This window comes from Salvia hispanica, chromosome 5 (assembly GCF_023119035.1).
Source record: "Salvia hispanica cultivar TCC Black 2014 chromosome 5, UniMelb_Shisp_WGS_1.0, whole genome shotgun sequence".
Taxonomy (NCBI): Eukaryota; Viridiplantae; Streptophyta; class Magnoliopsida; order Lamiales; family Lamiaceae; genus Salvia; species Salvia hispanica.
The window spans coordinates 8,378,867-8,399,562 of NC_062969.1; the positions used below are offsets into that span (position 1 = coordinate 8,378,867).

General features: G+C 34.0%; 2 protein-coding genes and 2 long non-coding RNA genes across 14 annotated transcripts; all 4 read right to left on the bottom strand.

Annotated features, from left to right (window-relative positions):
* Positions 1-368: 368 nt before the first annotated feature.
* Positions 369-1,085, bottom strand: LOC125189340 (agamous-like MADS-box protein AGL29). The gene has a single exon (XM_048086625.1). It carries the CDS (start codon positions 1,083-1,085, stop codon positions 369-371), a length of 717 nt encoding a protein of 238 aa, XP_047942582.1.
* A 1,391-nt stretch (positions 1,086-2,476) lies between these two features.
* Positions 2,477-6,073, bottom strand: LOC125186209. Of its 10 annotated transcripts, none has more exons than XR_007170384.1 (9): positions 5,651-6,072; positions 5,468-5,545; positions 4,702-4,816; positions 4,506-4,610; positions 4,272-4,339; positions 4,143-4,186; positions 3,910-4,061; positions 3,431-3,469; positions 2,477-2,676 (listed from the first exon to the last, which is right to left on the bottom strand). It is a non-coding gene; the product is annotated as an uncharacterized LOC125186209 (long non-coding RNA). The 10 variants fall into 10 exon arrangements; XR_007170385.1 differs by having other exon boundaries at positions 3,910-4,072; XR_007170383.1 differs by having other exon boundaries at positions 3,910-3,979; positions 4,272-4,345.
* Positions 6,074-14,538: 8,465 nt separating this feature from the next.
* LOC125186381 lies at positions 14,539-14,894 on the bottom strand. The gene is made up of 2 exons (XR_007170424.1): positions 14,765-14,894; positions 14,539-14,671 (listed from the first exon to the last, which is right to left on the bottom strand). It is a non-coding gene; the product is annotated as an uncharacterized LOC125186381 (long non-coding RNA).
* Positions 14,895-15,543: 649 nt separating this feature from the next.
* LOC125186292 lies at positions 15,544-17,391 on the bottom strand. Of its 2 annotated transcripts, XM_048082644.1 has the most exons (4): positions 16,817-17,391; positions 16,549-16,583; positions 16,289-16,461; positions 15,544-15,946 (listed from the first exon to the last, which is right to left on the bottom strand). In XM_048082644.1, exons 2-4 carry the CDS (start codon positions 16,564-16,566, stop codon positions 15,769-15,771), a joined length of 369 nt encoding a protein of 122 aa, XP_047938601.1. In that variant the 5' UTR covers positions 16,567-16,583; positions 16,817-17,391; the 3' UTR covers positions 15,544-15,768. The 2 variants fall into 2 exon arrangements, with proteins under 2 accessions (XP_047938601.1, XP_047938600.1); XM_048082643.1 differs by lacking the exon at positions 16,549-16,583 and having other exon boundaries at positions 16,817-17,390.
* Between the last annotated feature and the right edge of the window lie 3,305 nt (positions 17,392-20,696).

The following is a 20,696-nucleotide window of genomic DNA, read 5'->3' on the forward strand; positions in this document are numbered from 1 at the left end:
TCTTTCCAACTCATATATGTGAAGATTTTTTCCCTTGTAAAAAATGGAAGTGGGTTGAGTAATTTACATGAAATGCAAATTAACCTCATTCTTTTTCACTTGGACATGAGAAAATGGATTGGATTAGTGTTCCACTCCCACCAATAATTTAAATCTTTTTTGATTGATATTCCGAAATAGTGGTATATGCTAGTAATACATTAAAATTTTAATTTTTATGTAAATAATAGTCATGAAGAGTTACATGATATAGTATCATCCTAAATCTCATTGGTACATGGTATGCAAGGTTACATATGTTGAAGATGAATAAAATAAAAAGCAACAAGAAAAAGTAACATAGGTAGTAGTAATATAGTTAGAAACAACTATTTGGAAGGTCCAGCCTCTCCATATCCTCCAGGAAGATAACCATATCCATGACCATGACCATCACCGCCGACATCCGACGACCCCGGAAAATACTCATTCCCCATCCCACCACCAAACAAATCCAAACCGTACCTCCCCCCATCAAACGCCGGAGCAAAACCATACGCATCATCAGACACCGGCGCAGCAAAGAAACTCTCTCCACCTATAACACCACCACCACCATCTCCCGCCGCCGCAGAGCTTGCGCCGCCATTCTTGAGCTCTTCAATCCGCCCTTTAACCTGCGCCCTGAACGTCCGGAACCACTCGATCTGCTCCTTCACCTGCTCCGCATCCAAGCTCTCCATCGGAAACTCCCACCACCCCATCTCGCCGCCGCCGCCGAGATGCTTCTCCCTCCTCTCCTCCCGCTCCAGCTGCTCCACCACCCCATCCAGCCGCCTGTTGATCTCGTGGATCCTCGTCTGCGGGCCGTTTCCCTCGCGGCGCCCGTGGACGACGGAGTCCAAGTCCGGGGTGAAGAACGAGTGAGGGATGCCCGACGGAGAGAAGATGATGGCGCCCACGTCCACGCCGCACAGCGTGCTCAGCTCGCTCGCCTTCTTGTACACGCCCACGCGCCGTTTCGAGAAGGAAACCAAGAGGTCGTCTTTGTTCTCGATCAGTCTGATCGGGATCTTTTGACGACCTCTTGTCTTCTTTTCCGACATTTTTTCACTCTTAAAAATTTAAAAAAAAAAAAAAAAAAAAGGATATTGTTGCCCTACAATGCTTGGGTTAGTAGAAGAAAAGGTAGTGATTCTTGAAAATATGGAATGATTATAGCATGGGATATATAGTGAGGAAAAGGTGGTGATTTTTATTTTTGAAAAACATGATTAATTGTTGTTACTCCTTTTCTTTTGTGAATTATACAAAATGCTGTATAGTATTTTCATGATCCAATAAAATCTATGCTGTATTCTTTGAATGATTTTTTTAATTTGAATTTCAATTACTAAAATGCATAGAGGTGTTGTGTTGACTTGATTTGAATTTCAAAACATTGTCAGTGTTCTTGCATTCGATTACTCAAATCGGTCAAATAAATTTATCACGTATACTTATTTTAAGAATTGGGTAACATCTAAATTCTGAATTTATCTTGCTACCAAATTGTGATGTAGAAAATAAAGTAACAATATTTTTGGCGGGGAAATCGTGGTAATTGCATTTAAAACAATTCAACTTGGTTACTACATTAATTTTTATGTTGAATAATATTTTACTTCAAATATAATTTGTACGCGATGCTACAATATTGTTATCGAGTTAGATGTACAGTTTATAGTAATCAAAGACGTCTTGTTGTCTTGCACTCGCTCTCTAAATTATCTCCGACTATATCTAAACAGCCACAATTTTATCTAATGATGGAGCAATAAGCGTAGCTATAAAATTATTGAATTACAAGTATTATATAAGGATCTTATGAAAATATAGATAATGTTATTTAGAGTGAACTACGGTCTCCTGATTTTATGTATTCGATATGGGCCATTATTATTTTTTTAATATTAAATATTAGGATCATAATACATTGTATCCTAATTAATATTTACTACTACTATATATTAAAATTTAATTATAAAGAAGTTATATCATCTACTCTCACTACAACAAAAAAGAAGTCTAAGGACGCTTTTTTGGTTAATTAAGGACATTTTTTTGTGTTTCTAAATAAATCACCGACGCTTTAAAAAGTGTCCTTATTGTAAGCGTGCCAAATCTAATTAAGGACGCTTTTAACTAGCATCGGTGAATTAATTTTTGGGACGCTTTTAAAAGCATCTCCAATGGATTTGTGACGCTTTTAAATAGTGCACACAAAAAAAAAAAAGCGGCCATTAGTGACGGAAATATCCGTCAGTAAATTCCATATATCCGTCAGGAATTATTTCCATATATCCGTCAGTAAATTATTCCTGACGGATTAGCGTCGTTGTAAAAAGCTTGTTACTTAACTCATTGTTCCTGACGGAAAAAATCCGTCACTAATATCAATCCAGTTTTAAAAAAAAAGAAACCTCAAATTTTATTTTCAAATTTGTAAATTTATTGATCAAAGATTAAGAAAACATTTATTGAGACAATATTTGATTAAGTGAAACACTCCACCTCCACAATAAGTAAATTACAGCTTCATAAACAGTAATCGAGATTTGAGATTTGAAGGACACTAAGCTGCTTCTTTGATTGATAACTCTCTACATTCTCTCTTCAATGCTTCCAATTATCATTAAGCAAAGCTTGTGCATAGATCTGATCTGAAAAATCAGATATCCAAATATCAAAACAACTCCTACTTTGTTAACTACAACAACCTTTATCTAAACATCAATTTATCACATAGATTGAATGTAAGACAAATATGATTGATTTGCTAAAGCTTAATGATCTGAAAATTAAATATACAAACATCAAAACAACTCCTACTAAGTTACATGACAACAATCATTATTTATAGATTTATTTATCACTTAACTTGAATGTAAGACATACTATATGATTGATTTGTTGAAGCTCTATCTTTATGAAGCCACAATACTCCACAATTTTCAATTTAGTACTGTTACTATTACTCAAATAGGAGAAACTACCTAGCTCATATAGCACGACTTGTGTAACTTCTATTAGTTGGCTAAAACCTTCGTTGAAGCAATAGTTGACAAATAAACAGAGTCAGATATCATATTCAAGTAGACAAATTATTACCAGCAAGGAATTCAAGAGAAAACAAAAAAATCTAAGTTCAGACATACATTTGTTATTCACCAACACCACATGCATATATAATTCTAGATCTAGGAGGTGGTAGAAAATACTCTAGCACTTAGCTATCGAGTCCACTGCATATACACCAAAGCAGGAGACTAGTTGTTTGTAGCATCCACTACAAGGAGAATATTACTTCTATTATGGTTGGTATCTAATAATCATAGCTAGCATCAATAGTTCTCTTTTGCCTAAGGCACATGCAAAAAAAAAAAAAGGATGAGGCCAAGTACTGTTGTACCTGTGTTCATTTAACCCATGTATGATGATAAGAATTCACCTGAAACATAAGACTATGATGAGTAAAACATAAGAACTACAAAGAAAAGGCAGGATCTTGAGGTTTATAAATACCAACACTTAGACAATACTATTGAAATATCGATGTTCAAATAATACATAACAGTAAGCAAAGTAATTACTAGGAGTATTATATCATCAAAAAAACAGCTAAAGACAATAATTTTTTTTATAGTTTGTCCATTTACTTCGGCATAGTCTACCATGTCACCAGTTGCAGCATTTATCTTATCCAAAGTGAGGGTCTACAAGTTGTTAAATCTTAAGACCTACTAGCTTGAATGAGCAGATAAAAGGTTGATACGAGAATAGTTTTCAAGTGATTTTAAGTTTATTTAGTCTAGATCACAGTTGATATACTGACTGCTTAATAGAGTTCACTTACAGTGCACTGAATTCAGTTAACCAGCAGCAATATACCTCATTGGAGCTGAATCTTGACTTTTCTTCTCCTGGAGTAGAAATCACTCTATTGTTTCTCAATCATTTCCTAGAAGTAATGCAGGGCTCATATCCAATACAACAACCAATGAGGTCAATGAATTAACCAAGAATAAAAAACATGACCGAGCCTGTTAAAACACTATAACAATATATGTGATTGTTCTATTTGCATCTTTATCAACACTATAACATTAACCAAAAAAGAGTACCTCACTGACTTCATCTTCTGTAATTCTTCCATCTACATATCAACCTTGCATTCAAGAATTCATTTAATATGTGTATATGTGATTGGAAATGAGAATTAAAGATAAATCCATAGTTATAAGAGTAATTACATGTCAAAGTAAGTTTTAAGTGGACGGTCGAAACTCTGATCAGCGATCTGATCCCAAAATTCCTTGTGCTGCTCCTTGGTAATGGTGAGAAAGAAAAAAAACATTGTCAGTAAAGAAAATGTAGAAGACTAAATATCCACCGGCTGGAGCCGACCAACAACATAGAATTAAGAAGAGCACGGCTGAGAGCTGACCAACTATACAAAGAAAATTCGATAATGATAAAAAGTTTACATCTGATAGAAAGGGAGACAACTATCATCTCTTGGACTTGATCCATCAAGGTCGATGTCAAGACCACCAAAGAAGTTATCACTGGAGAGGGCTTCAAAGATTCTCCTAATAAAAAGAAGGCTATTAAGATTGCTAAAGTGCAAATAAAACAAGAACAAAGAAGCTCATAGAGGAGAAGCGAAAAAGTCATACTTACTCTCGAACCAAAACATTTGTTTTCTGGCAAGAGGTCAACCGGCATAACAGATAGGCGTTAGTGAAAGCGAGAGTAATGCTCTTGCATAACAGTATGCTCTTGTGTCACAAAAGCTCTGGTGATGGATATAACAAGACATAAGTCCATTCAATCTGTTTTATCTCATAAGTGTTTTGTTTAAACAATACCATATCAAAAATCCACCTAAAACAAGATAAATGTTTTAAATAATGGTCTCATCATAACATTCTTCGTACGTTTAGTAACTATTGGTGAAAGCAGCCTTAAAACTGCAATTTAATTATGCTCAATATTATAAATTCAATTATTCATTATGCTCAATATTATAAAATCAATTAATCAATTATAAAACTATCACATTGCAGAAACTATATGCAAATGTGATAAATAATCAAATTACAAAACCAATATACCCAGCAAAGAAGGATGACATATTTGTAAAGTCATTTTTTATTTCACAAAACAGTTTTAAGAATTGCTACATTCACAAGCCGAAGATGAGGACATGTATGAACAGAGTATAGATACACAAAATACCTAAATTCTATACGATTTAATACATTCCAGCTTGACCAATGATCAAACTCATACTCATACTCATAAACTTAAAATTGTTCTACTCAATTTTTCTTTTATCATACTCACTCACAAGGAAAAAAAGCTGACTCATAAGAAGAATTATATGAGAATTAAGCTCAAAGTTTCTTCAATTTTTGAGAAAATAATCATAAAAATTTGGACTCACCTTCTGAAGCTTATATTTAAATTCCTGAACCTTTTGATTTGGAGAACGAACTCATCATCGATCTACTCTCCAATTTCTCTAGGCAACGAAAAAATGAGAAGGAAAAAAGGAAAATCAATCACTTATATATACCACCAAATAAATTAATAAAGGAAATCAAAATCATCAAGGAAAAGTTTATACCTCGTCCGATTAGGAAGAAAAAAGGAATAAACCTAAGATGCAGGCGGTGGAGGAAGACACTGCAATTTCGCTGGCGTTCGGCCGAATGTGATGAAAGTGGGGAAGACACTCCGCTGTAGAATCGGAGAGAGATTTCAAGCGAGAGATTGTGGATTCCAGTTGTGGATTCGCCGAATTTCAGGAGGAATTGATCGGTTTGGAGGAAGATGAATGAAGGAAAAATGAGAGTAGAATTGGGGGAGGGTTGAGTTAATGACTAAGCTATTGAATTAGAAGTTAAGGGTGAGAATTAGAAGTTAAGGGTGAGAATTAGATGTTAGGGAAGGAGGAAAAACCGCGGTTGAGGCGGCGAACTTTCGCCGGAGAACAATACAGTGATGCTAAAGATGAAAGTAGGGATAAAAATGTGAATGCATTTAACGACGCATTTACGAAAGTATCCCTAATTTAAAGACGCAATAGTTTAATCGTCTCTAACTTAACTACGCTTATATTTAGCGTCCTTAATTTTGTTTATTTTTAAAATTTTGCAACGCAAATGACTGCGTCACTAGTTTTGCGTCTTTATGGAGTATATTTGTAGTGTCTCATAATCAGTAATTAATTCAATTTTAAATGTTAAACGTAGAAGTAACTAAAGATCTAATTAATAGAATAGGATCCTAAAATATTCATAAATCAACTAAAAATTAAAATTAAAATTGAAGAAAAAATAAATCAATAGTTGCACATCCAAAGATCGATGAGATAAATTATCCCAAAAACAATGCATTTTTTCTCTCTTACTTTTTCCATCTTTATTTCTCTATCTTTTTTCATTTCTACTTTATTCTCTCTTTACTTAACTCACTAGAACAAATCTCATGCTGAAAAGAAACAATTCTACTAACAGAGAAAGTAATACTTTATTAAATAATTTAACAGAGAAAGTAATACTTTATTAAATAATTTAAAATATAAAATTAAATAAGTTCACAATTAAAACAACATAAACATATATAGTACTATTAATTAGAATATTTACAATCTCTACTAAAGACAGCAATCAAACTTCAATGAATTTGAGATATATATGAATTAGATATTGCATGCAGTAGTCCATGGCTCTACTTGATACACATAATGACAATATAGATTTGAGGTAAAAGGCCAAAGTTTTAGTGTAGCCCAATAGCTTAATATATATAAAAACACATTTGTATTCACTTGTGGAGGTGGATCATCCAAACAGCTCCCAAAAAAAAAAGATAATTGTTATCAAGAATTAAACTAAATAAATAAAATAAAGTGTACTAAACGAAAGTGGCACTTACAGGTGTTGCTAACATAATAGTAGTATATTATTTCCCTTTATATATAATCTGAGCATTATATATTACTGATTGTTATATAAATACTATGTAATGCAAAAACTAATTGATGTTAATGACATAGCAATAAATAAGTAAAAAAAATAAGCTATAGAAGTGTTGCTAAATTTTTTCCTAAATTTGATATAAAAAAAAAAAAAAACTCTCCTATATAGTATTGATAAGAAATGGTCATCATTTAATTTGTGTTTTATTTCACTATCTTTGGACAAATGCCTGATTTTTGTAATATTAATTCTATTATCATTTATTTCTGTAAAAACAGATATTTAATGAGTTTTAGGAATTATATAGGTGATTTTACAAAATATGCATCTCAGAAAGTTGAGATGAGAATTGATATCGAACAAGTTAGGGCATGAATGCATGACCATACATTCATACTAAAATAAGTTGTGCTTAGATAAACGAAAATAATTTTAATTTTCAGAGGTAACTCTTATGCTCACAAAATAAGGTGTACCAAGCATATATCACCCATATACTGGAAGTCTGGAATAGTTGAAATGGTTGGAAAAATAAAAATTAGTTTGGCATTATTAATTTATCATACACAATAGAAATCAACATAATAAAATAAATTACTATATGGAGTATATTATTCATAAAAATAAGTAAGAAATTTTAATATAGTATTGACCGTAGTGGTTTAAAAGACTAATTAATGCGAAAAATATGTGTATTAATTCTAAATGCAGCAGGGCATATGCATTAGTCAACCTTATTATTCATATATATGATCCTTTTTTCATCGCAAATCTATTCCTCACGTTGGCCTCAAAAAGAGAGTCTGTACACAATTTTACTTAAACTTTTGCAGTATCTCAAAGAAATAGATATTATCAGAAATTTCTAAACAAAAATTAATTTCGTTTGAGATTATTTTACATTGTTTTATAAACTTATATGAAGCGTGTTTAAAATGTAATTTAATCAACTCAAGTTATGGGTGCTCCTTTACTATACAAGATTTGTCAATGACGTGCTAAAATATGTAGGAATTATAATTTATAAGATTGATCGATAATAAATTAATTTTTAATCTACTCTTGAGATTTGAATTCGTTAATTTTAATTATATTTAATAAATTAAAATATTGAATTCGTTAATTTTAATTATATTTAATAAATTAAAATATTGATCCAATAGAGTTGATGCACGAATTTAAACTTTATACATGAACCTGAAACATACCAATTGCTTCATTGACGTCTTATAGTAGTATATACTATATTGTTTTTCAAATAGATGTTTCCTTAAAACCATATTTTGCATTTGAAATTCTTCGACCTTTTTGTTAGTTAGAGAGTGAATTATAACCTAGAACTTGTCTCCGAGAAGGTATACGTTTGCGCTTTAATTTGGCACCCTTTTCTAATTATAAACACTATTAGTCCGCACGAGGAGCTCCAATGGTTTTTAAGAGCATCTCCAAGGGGCGAGGTAAATAGAGATGTAAACTAATATAACTATCATATTTATCTTTTTTTTTTTATGAAAAATCATTCTCCAATGGGAGAGGTTTTTGAGAAGGTATTATACATTTTCCCATTTTGGAGAGGTATCTTTACCTTCTCATCCATGGAGAGGTAAAATCTTATAACTACCATATTTGCCTTCTTTTCATGAAAAACCCTTCTCCAAGGGAAATGTATTTGAGAAGGTATCACACTTTAGGTTCTTTTAATGCATTTTGTACGAGTATTATTTTATGTTTAAAAATCATTTACCTTTCTATATACCCTTTTTCTTTGGAATATGTTTCTTTTCGAAAAGGTATATTTCACTTTTTGAGAAGGTATATAGATGATATACCTTTTCTATATACCTTCTTCCCTTGGAGATGCTCTAATATACTTTTACTATGCATTTAATGTAATTTTAACTCCGGAGTAGTGATTTAGAGACATAATGTCTCCAAGCCATAATAACATTGTGACTAATTTACCCTAACATTAAAGTATTAAATAGATATATACCTAATTAAGGAAAATTTAACCAAATTAATTATTCTTATCTAAATGCATATATGTTAATTGGAGATAAACTTAATCATGCAACTAGAGTAATGAATTTAAAATTTTTTCAATCAAAACCATTCTTGTCGTGTAAATTTTTAAAACAATTAATTAAAAAATCAGTAATTTAGATTACCAGTATTAATTAACACACTACATAACTAAATTATTATATTTAATTGTAAAATAATTTGATTACTTAAATAGCATCATATGCTTTTTCAAATAGATTTTACGTTGTGCTATTCTTTCATAACTTATTTTTTTCCTTAAATTTTCTGAAACATTTTGTCAATATAGTAACAATGAAATCATTCATTTAATAGTATATGAAAAAATATGTAAAAAATTAAACATTTATCTTATTCAAATTGGTTTATATAATAAAATAATATACTATTTTTTCATTATCTTTTCAATTTTTTTGTTATTTTTCTTTGCTTTAACTAAATTTAATATTTTTTATTTAATTAAGCTAGGGCGTCTAATATTTTAATATAACTATTTAGTTTTAAAATATTAAATAGATGAGTTAAGAAAATACAATTAATTTTTATTCAGATTCAAATCTATCGTTTTAAATGTTAAAAATCAAAGAAATTATTAATTTAATACAAAAATAATTGGATGAATCTACTTTTCTCATTTTAGATTATTTTAATATACCACATGTCAACTACTACTAATTGATTAATAATTAAAAGTAATAAAAATCATAAACTCTGCTAATATTATAAGATAGTGCGGAGTATTATTTGTTTAGAGTTAGGAATTCTAATATTTGCAAAAAAAAGAGTGAGGGAATATTAAATATGTAGCTTTAAAATGTTAAATATATAAGTTAAGAACATGCGATTATTTATTGATCACTGTTAAACATAATCTTTCAAAAATTATAAATTAAAGAAATTATAATTTTGTAAAATAAAGAATTAAACTTAAAATCATAAACACTAGACTCAATTAGCATTCGTACACCATGTATCAAATTTAATTTATTGCATGTTATAGTTAAATATTTTAATATATTTAAAATATGAAATAAATGATATAAGAACATATGATTTTATCGAGGTTCAACTATAATGGTCCAAGATTTAAGAATTTAAAAAAATCAAAATAAAAAAATAAAAAATTAGAACTAGAGAATTCTTAAAATCAAAACCATATACTCACTTAATTAGTAGTATTAATATATAATATAGTATTATCAAATTTTAATGTGTTGGGTGTTATATTAAAGTGAGCTAAAAAATTTATTATTTTTTAAAGATTATTGTGAATAAAAAGTGATTAAAAGAATAAGTTTATCAATATTGAAGATTATAGTATTATAATTACAAAGTAATTATTTTTTGTCACATGTTATAGTAACTCTAAGTATTTACAGTTAAAAAATATTAGATAACTAATTATTTATATTTTATAGCGCTAATTATTTGTTAAAAATTATTTAAATTCACATTTATAAAGACTAATTCATTAAGAAGTCTGAAATTATTTGTTTGCTGATAAATCTTATTTTATTTGTAGACAAAATGTACACTAAATATATAAAGCTAATAAAATTAATATTTAAAATTTTAAAGAAATATCTTTAAGTAAATGCATTAAAATGGGCATATATAAAAAAAGTTATCAAATCATGTTTTAAACAATTAGATGATTGCAACATGTTATTAAATGCATGCATCATCTATGCATAATCAAAATTTATATCCTTAAATAGGTGTATTTAGTAAACAAATTAATGTAGGGGTAATAAAGTACATATACAAAATATAAATTTAATTAAAAATATGATATAATATATACTTACCATTTTAAGCATTATGGCTTGGAGACATTATGTCTCTAAACTTGGACGCCCACCCCGTCTCCGACACGATCACCTCCATCCGGTGAAAATCGACCTTCTCCAGCGCCGCGTACGCCGCATCCACCATCGCATCAAACATGTTGTCGTAATGCAGCTTCGTCTTGGCGTCGTAGATGCCTTTGTTCTTCTCGAAGAGGGCGTAGTTGAGGTCGATGTGGGAAGGGTCGCTTATGTAGGCCAGGAAAGGGTAGGCGTTGATGTAGAAGGGGCTGCCGATGTGGGAGAAAAAGGGGGGGGCCTCGGGGGGGGAGGGGGGACCCCTTTGAACGCCCCTGCTGGGGGGGAAATGGGGGCGAACACGGCGGCGGAGTGGGGCTGAACCTCGATCTTGGGGAGGGGGCTGGGTCGGGGTTTTTCCGGTTTCCCCGGGGGGGACGGGACCCCCGGGCCGGGCCCCGCCCCGGGGACCTGTTCCCCCCCGCGACCCCCGTGGGAGGTCCCCGGGGAGGAAGGGCCCCACGTTGGTCTTGACCCAGTCGGGCTCGGTCTTGGTTGATGCTTTTTCGCGGGGGGTTGGCCCCGGCCCACGATGACCCGATCCCGCCCGAAAAGGCCCTTTTAGGCCCCGGGCGCCGAACCCGGGGTGTTTTACTTTTTTGAGGGGCCCCCGCTTTGGTTTGGGGATGTTGCCCCCGGAGGGCCGTTGCGGCCCGTGAATGCATTGAGACAAATAATAAGGGGTTAGATCTTTTAAGATAACAAGATAAAGTTATCTCCAAATTTTATATTTAATTCAATAAATTCTTTTAGCAAAGTCAAAACTTTATTATGAAAAGAACATGTTTAGAACTGACTAATCATGGGGAGAGAGAGTACCATGTGATGGGGAAAATAGATACAAAAAGAAGAAGAAGGGGGAAAAAAGCAACCATCTTGGATTGAAAAGGAAAGAAAGATGGGGATCCCAAATTTTTAGTAGGACCACTATTAGAATGTTGTTGATTTTCAAAGGTAGATTTCAATTTTTGTAAACCTAGAATCTTTGTCTGCAGGATGATACCAAACTACAAAATAAAAGATTCCAAACCTTGATTCTAAGATGTGGTTTTTTGATCAAAATTTTAATTTTGCCTTGGAATAAGATTCCAAACCCTTGCCTTTTCATTCATCAATCTTGATTCACACTTTTCAACTTTCCTATTGACTTTCTCCTAAAATTTTCGAAGGTATCCGTTTTTTTTACCTAATTCTTCAATTTTACCATAAACATCATCTAACTTACCGCACGAACCTAACATCGTCTATTTTTCTTGATACTCCCAGTTTTCTAAATATGGTAAGTAAATATTACTACAATTGGGTTTGATACTTAAATATTTCCAAAAAAACATTTATAACAAAACCCTCCAACTTACATGCACGAATAACATTATGTTGACATGTTTTTTTTAATTAGCTTTTTACATCCAATTTTATACATACATTCATAATTAAAAAAAAAACCAGCAAACCATCTTAAAAAACACCCAAAAATAAAATTTTAAAAAGAAAACAAATATTGTATTTCAAATCTTGCTACGTTTTGATCACAAATCAGCTTTTAGCTTTAAAATAAAAGACTAACCCCATGCAAAATTAATAGTTTTAGACACGGATTAGATAAAAACCCCTGATGGTTTCATAAACAAAAACACAACATACAAAATATTAAAAAAGAAGTAAAAGATCAATTTTTGATTTTCCAGTTGCCTCAGGCCTAACTACAGTTTCAACCGCCACCAACAAAGGATCAACAAAAAAAAGCAACATAATAGCCGCAGCAAAGTCAGGCGGGGGCAGCATGGCATAATATAACATGATACCCACAACACCAGAATACACAAAAGCTACAAATGTCGAATGTCAAGCATAACCAACTCCTATTTTAACAGCATCTAGTTACATTAAGATTACAGTCATCCAAGTTTTGTATTTTCAAAATCAGAAAAAAAGGGACCCGACTTTGATGCTCTACATTAACAACTTTAACAACTAATGGAGGGAGACGGGTGATTGGCGATTGGTTCACCTTGCTGTTATCCATGGACTCCGCCTTGATTATTACCTTGTTCCTGCTCCTGTTCCTGCAGCTCGTTTTGATACTGTCTTCCTGGATCCCATTCATTTCCCTGGAAATTTTGGGGCCCCCCTTTGGCCACCTGCTTTCAGCTCCATTTTTGCACCTTGTTCTTTTTCAATGGGCTTATCTGGGGTGGCAAGCCAGAAGATGCATGGGACCCCTCAGATGGGCCCCTGCACATTCTCAGAAAACTTCTCATGTTCAGCTTTTTCACCTTCATGTGAAGCATCCCCATCCATTATCTTTACATCACCCTTTCCCCATTCAATGGGGTTTTAACATCCTTGGCATCACCCCACATCAATCAACATGGCACCCCTGTTCGCTCACCAACATTTTCCCCCCAGTTTGTCTTGTACCGATTTTGGGTTTCTTTATCTTCCGGCCTTGTTTGTAAGCATCTTGCTTTCCATCAATTTACCCCCTCAGTTCTTTTGCTGCATCTGGCTTTCCATAAACTTCAGTCCCCTCACTTCCTCTTTCCCAGCTTCTGCCTCTTTCTTTTTCCCTTATTATCGATATTTTTTCACGTTTCATTTGTGGCTCAATCTCCAAAGATGTAGGACTTGACTTCACCTTCTCCTTCTAGCAGATCTTCTTGGCTTTCCCCCCCGTACCCCAGTCGAATTCTGATATTGCAGGATTCCCCTCATGGGATTTTAGGTACTGCCCCAAATTCTGCGGTGATTCCCCCCATAGGTGAAACAAATACAATCTCATTTTCCTGGGGTTCCACCCGGTGGTACTGAAAAACATATCACTTTTCAGGCGTGTATAACTGAAAACTGGGGACAATCTCCCACTCATCTCATGCCCTTCCATAATCCAATGTCATGTCCCTACATAATAATCACCAAATTCTCATCCCTTCAGGTTTTTAACAAGTGATTTTGTTCAAATGAAAACATACCATCTTGGCTGATAAGGAGCCAATGGAGTCAGGGTTTAACTTAACAAGATAAGGCAACTATCCGGGGTTCAAAAAAATTTGGCTAACCTGACAACTCAATTCAAGTCACTCATGTAGAACTCAACAAATCAACATACCTAAAAACAAATACAGTCGATGTTCAAAAACAACAGGATGAATAACAAAACTGGAATGAATATTTGAAGAAAAACAAAAATTGCCAAGATACAAGCAGTCAAACATGCCCCGACCTTCAGCAAAAACAATTCTAGTTGTGTAAAACGCTGTTTAAACATGGTTCCAAGACAACTGTTTTGTAAATGCAGAAAATTATCACTACAAACTAAAACTACAAAAAACAGTCCCAAATATAAAAAAAAAAACAAAAAATTAAAAGAGAGAAACCAAAAAAACACAATTTTTAAAAGGGGAAATCAAAGGGAAGCCCCCTCCACTCCAAAAAATACCTTAAAACGAATATCAACTATTGGCTACAACATGGTTGAAAAAAAATCCCAAATTAACAAGAACTGGTATAAATTAAACCTAGCACCAGAAACACAGGGTAAAAGCAACCGCAGGAGAAAATACAAGCAAGCAAACACTAAATAAGGAAAGGTATAGCAAAATTCAGCCAAAAAATCTTAGAAATTGAGCTCTACGAAAGTCAACATTAAGCAAAATAGCTACTAAGAGTACCAATTTCTTCCAGGAAGCAGGAGCTGGGAGCTCCACCGACACAACTTCGTCACTGCGCTGAATCTCCGCCATAATTCTCGTGCACCTACAAAGCCAAAACCATGTGAAGTTACGAGCGGAAAGGTGAAACCAAGCAAAGTGGATTAAAAAACCGGTCGCAGTGAGAAGCTTCAGCTACCTCTTCTCTGCTTCTCTCTACTCTCTCTCTCTCTCTCTCAAACTAAACAAAAATGTGCTCCAAAACTTAACCGCCACGACGCCTTATTTCGAGATAATGCTAAAACCACCTCAAAAGGAGCAAAGAGATATTTACGTGGGACACGTGGCACCCGCGAGAGTCGTGGATCTGACCGTTGCAGACAGTTTCTGATTGCCTCGTTTGGTAAGAAAGTTCTCGAGCGGGTGTGCTGGGACACGTGCCGCCCCACTACAAGGGCTGTGACGATCTAACGGTGATATCCCGGTTTACTTTGGTATATCACTCCCTATCTTAAATTTTCGTTTGTCAGCTGCTGCGCCACGCTACATGACGGGGAGTGTATGGGACGGGGGACTATGGAGTGTAGGATTAGGGGTGAGTTAGATCACGCGCGGTGGGTGAGAGTGGGAAGAGAAAGGTCGTGAGTCCCGATAACGTTCCTGAAATGGTGAGTAAATTGGAATGGATAATGGGGTTTGAGGTCCGGATGAGATTGTTCAATGGTGGGAATATAGCGGTGAGATGCAACGGAATCGGATAATGCTATTTTGGTGGGTTGGTGACGTGGGGGTCGATATTTGGGCCGGGCTTCAGTTGGGTTACATGATTCGGATGCACCTCATTCATACTTATGTCTCTATTGACTTCATTAGAATTATTAATTGTGGTAAAAGTATGACACAACGCTAATTAAATTTGATTGTACTTTCTACAATTTATTGGTTTTTAACAACTCCATTTTGGCATTTCACTTTCGCTAAAAGAAAAATACAAACATAGGTAGTACAATTATTTGTGTCGATCATAAACACGCTGCCACAAGAGAGCAAAGACTCACAAAACTCTCAAGTAATTGCTGGCTAAATCAATTATTTCTCGCATAATTTTTCACTATATACGACAGAAGATACTGTTACACAAAGCTCATCTATATAGCAATCTCTTCACGTATACACACTCTTATTGAGAGAGATTGCATTAGATCAAGAAGCTGCAGCAAGAGGAGGCCAATGAGATTCAGTTGTGATGAATTCAGAAGGTGACTTATGACTTCCCGCTGCATATTGGTTGTTTGAGGCCTTGGCCGCCTCTACGTCATTTTCTTCTTCCTCATCGTCGTCAGCATCCCACAAAAAACGAGCATACGAAGCCAGCACAAAACTGCCACAAGATTGACATTTGCTGAGTTTAAGCACATAAACACATGTCTTTGATCATGTTGACATAAACAAAACTCAAGAAAAATGACTCCTCATTCATGCATACATCAAATTATATCCACATTTTCACTAGATTTACTTTAAATTGTGTAACACTACACGGGGGGCGAACTGGAGGAGCTTTTAACTAACTCCGTGTTATTTGAAGAAGCATGGGATCAGAGTTTGCCGTGCATCATAGAAAAAACAAAGGAGAGCTTCCCTTGTTACTCAAACAACCAAAGATTCTGAAGTGGTGACAAAGAAAAGCATGTAATCATGAAACAAAGAATCAGGTTCTCACCAGTCGTTGGGGTCGGTTTTGACAGCTTGATCAAAATAAGCCTCGGCTCGAGCAGAATCTCCGTGAGTCTGCCATAACAGATCAGCATAGTGTGATAACACATCTCCATCAGCAGGGTTAGCCAAAATAGCTCTTTCGTAGAACTCTTCTGCTTTTGTGAAATCTGCTTTAACCTACAAATCAAATTATTGCTTACAAAATCAATTCCATTATTCATCAACGAAAACAACAATGGTAACTACATCATTTAGACACAATACCGAAGAAGAAGCCTTCATCAAACTCAAAATCAACACTGCATCAAAATGAATCTTCATGAACAATGGAATACTATAAATGTGTGTTAATTAACTTAATCATATAGTTTGTGTTAATTACTGATCAAAACTATTCACAATTATACAGAAATAATACAACCAAATTCACTAGAAATTACAAATTTCAGATCAGTTTCTTTCTAACTAGCACACAGCATCAATGAAACCTGATTTCATTAAAAATAGAAAAATCAAAGAAGTTTAATGTTACCTCCTTCAAGTATTTAGCATAATTAGCTAAAAACAGAGGATTTCCAGGGTTAGCATCGATCATCGTCTCATAATACGCCTCACTAATCCCACGGCCAGGTCCCGGCCCGTCGTCCCGCCCTCTCCGCCGCCGCCGTCCCCTGCCTCCTGCAGAGTCCTCTCAGATGGAATAGCATGCTCCTCCGTTACCGCTGTCGCCTCGCCCAAGCCGGAGCTCGACAGGAAAAACGACACAACATCGCTCCTATCCTGGATGTTCACCGGATCGGGCGCAGGCGGGCGGAAGCTCTTCTTCGGCTTCAGCGGTTCTCTAATGCATGAGTCGAACGCGATCCGCGTCGGCGAGCTGCAGGCGGAGGAGGCCGTGAAGGAGACGGATCTGGTCCGTAGCAGCTGAGGCAGGGCGTCGGGGTCTGATGCGGAATTTGGTGGCCATGATTGCAGAATTGGTGACGATGAGCTTCGGAGTAGCATTTCTATTCCTTGTAGCGCGAATTTGATTTTGTTAGTGTGAGTTGAGAGCTGTAGTGGTTTATTTGGTGGTTCTGGAGGCCGCGTTGAGGTGGAGACACGGAGCTGAGGGATTTATCATTTATATATAAAGAGACATTGAATTTTGTGGCGGAATTATTAAAAATATCTATCTTGATTTATTTTACATTTACTTCTAAATATTGATAAAATGATATTTAATCGACCATCCGAAAAACAGATCTTTAAAAGAAATATAAATCCATAAATTTTATCTTAAGATGTCACACGTCTTTTTAAAAATTTATTTCATAAAAAATGTAACACTCTTTTTATAAAAATTCTTACACATTAATATATAAAAATATATCTTTTCACTAAATAAATACTAAGATATTCTAAAATTTTGTGTCATTACCTAAGTACTAAATAGTAATAGTAGGACATTTCGAATGTGATAAAAGGATCAAGGGAAATATTTTTGCATATGTATCGTCTCACTGGATAAAGCAATTTGTGTCTGATTCATAATCATGTTTATTTTCATATGTTAAAATTAAATTCAACGATTCATTTTTATCCTTAGCAAATTATTGTATCTTTTGTGGTTGAGTACTTATCATAGTTGTTGAATCTTCAACGTGGACTTCTAAAACTCTCGTTAATAAGGTGATAATGGCGGTGGCCGCCGCCGGTTTAAGTTCACCGCAGATTTAATGACAGCGGAAAACTTTACTACTCCCTTGTACACTCCAGTTTTCTCACTTCAACTATAAATTATGTTATTAATGAGTACGCTTTAAAACAATGCTCTTGAAATTGGATGGAATAGGAAATTAAATGAAGTTATGTATCCATGGTTTAATTGGTGGATCAGCAAAGTTATCGGTATTAGTTCAAAGTTTTGGCATGCATAAAATAATTTAAGAACAAAGAAAGCTAAAAGCAGCATCTGCAACACCAATGATTTTCGTTAATGATTTGTGGGTCGTACTTCTGTTGAATAAACTAGGTAGTAGCCCTTGTTTAGTTGTTTGGTTGAACAAATTCTTTATCGTAATATATTAATTTTAAATTCATGATATGATAATGTCTTATATCTAACGAATATACATTATAAGTACTCAGTAAAGCTGGTGGTTAACAAATAAAATATTAAAAGTTGGGTAATAATGATAACCTTATATAATCAATGGTGGTTTACGACCTTCGCATCAACATCAATGGTATTTGCAAATGCAATAGAAGACTACAATAACAATGGTAATTAAAAGAAACCACAAATTATCCACACGCATATAGGATGTTATTCTTAATGGAAGGGGACATGCTTGTGTTTGTAAATAACTCAAACATCACAATAATTGGTCACAGATCAAGTTGCATGCCAAATTCTTCAATCAATCCAAATCAGGTTGCAGTAGTTATTTAATTCGAGATAATATTGTTTAATGCACGGGATAAAATGAATGGGACAAATTCACCGTTTTTTTAGACTCATCAAACCTTATGCTTATTGATGATTATCAATATCATGTTTATAAAAAGGTAATAGAGCATTTCATAGTTTTGCAGTTTCGTGAATTTCTCCTCTGCCTATTTGCTCAAAAAAATTCCAGATCCTCATTACGCCAAATAAAATTTATATAACGATAAAAGAAGTTAACAAAACTCAATATATAGCTATAAATGGATCCTTATTAGTCTTGAAAATATATAGAGATGCGATCATGCACGAATGCCAAGAAAAATAAATTAAAATACTACTACTATGCTTTATTTGTTAATAAGTTGATAGTAAGGATAGATATACTACAAGGATGTACAAAACTATGGCCAGATTCTTCCCCTTTTACGAAGCACCCAAGAAAACAAAATTAATTTACTCATAATGTCATAACTGATCTAATTATATTTTATTTAAATTATTGCAATTTAGATAACTGGCTAAAGAAACAGCAAAAAATTAACTGGAATTCTTTTCCTGATTTAATCAAATAAGTAGTACTACTACATTTCAATTTTACAAGAAACCATCTATTTTTCGTCTTTTACTCTGGTAATACTTGTCACATTAATTACTGCTATAAAATTCGTGCAAATGAACAATTTCATATATGCTGGGGATAGAAAATCAATTAACCATTTTCGTGCACTTGCTAAGTGATTAAAAAAGTTTTACTCAATGAACCTCATGCCATAAATGCCAAAATCCTAAATTCTTTTTTAACTCTGCCAGCATTTCTAAAAACTAGTGATTTAAGAAGAAAATGATTTTACCAAAGTATGTTCAAGTTGGTTCGAATTTTTTATCAAATCGATCGTGGGACGGGTCTGGTCGGGACCTTGAAAACAACTGACCCAGACATAAAATAACTGTTTTATTATAAGACTGATATTTAAAAATAGTTTATGGTTGATACAAAATATCCAGCAGATGTCTCAAATGTTCAACAATGATTTGATGAGATAGAATCCACATAAATACCATGTATCAAATATTCGACATGTATTATTATCCAGATAGAATCCCAGTTGTGGACCGAATCAGAGCATCAAATATTCACTTCTACTATTCAATAGATTCAAAAATAATGAAAACAAGACTAAACCAATGATATTTCAGCTATACCTGAGATGACGGGCCTCCGAATTCTGTTTCTTTCCTATTTCTGGTGGAGAATTGAACTGAGATAAACATATCATTACAAATTGATGAAGATTTTTGCTGGCTTCCAAAATGCAGCTACTAGTGATGCAAATTATTCATGAGATATGAAGTTGTGCACCAATAATGACATCACTATCATTCCAAACCAACAAAACCGTCCAACATCAAAGAGGAGATATTAGCTGAACACTATATAGGCAATGAAAATGAGGTCATGACAAATAAAATCAGTCAAGATTGTTACCAAGTGAGAACTTCACAGGATACAAGTAAATCATAAATAACTATAGTCTTGCAGTATAATAAGTACATCTAAAAATAAGGCATTTTACCTGATAAAGTGCTGAATACGAGGCCCCCTCTTGTTCGTTTCTTGGTAACTTGATCACCCCCAGATTTGTCACCAATAAGTCTAAAGCCAGAGCTAGTGCCTGAGATCAAGATCACCATCCAAAATTCCAAAATATGTTCCTTGATCCATGGCATTACTTTGGATAAAGAATCTCCAAACCAGAGCATTACCTTGTTGAAAATCAAAAAGTAAAGAAGAGAAAAATCATGTCCATTTCTTCCTTTTGGATAAAGGTAAGGTGACAGAATAACGGCAATTTATGCTGCTGTTATTTTCTGAAATATGCATACAATGGCAATGCCAGAGACAAATGGAGTATTTAAGATCACGTTCAAGCAAAGGTAAAACAATAAATTTGGTGGATCTTTAACCTCACTTTAATAATAT

Coding starts and splice junctions, on each gene's coding strand:
- LOC125186292 (XM_048082643.1), bottom strand. CDS start 16,879: ATGATCGATGCTAACCCTGGAAATCCTCTGTTTTTAGCTAATTATGCT. Junction 16,462..16,816: donor ATGCTAAATACTTGAAGGAG/GTAACATTAAAC, acceptor TTTGATTTGTAG/GTTAAAGCAGATTTCACAAA. Junction 15,947..16,288: donor AAAACCGACCCCAACGACTG/GTGAGAACCTGA, acceptor ATCTTGTGGCAG/TTTTGTGCTGGCTTCGTATG.
- LOC125189340 (XM_048086625.1), bottom strand. CDS start 1,085: ATGTCGGAAAAGAAGACAAGAGGTCGTCAAAAGATCCCGATCAGACTG.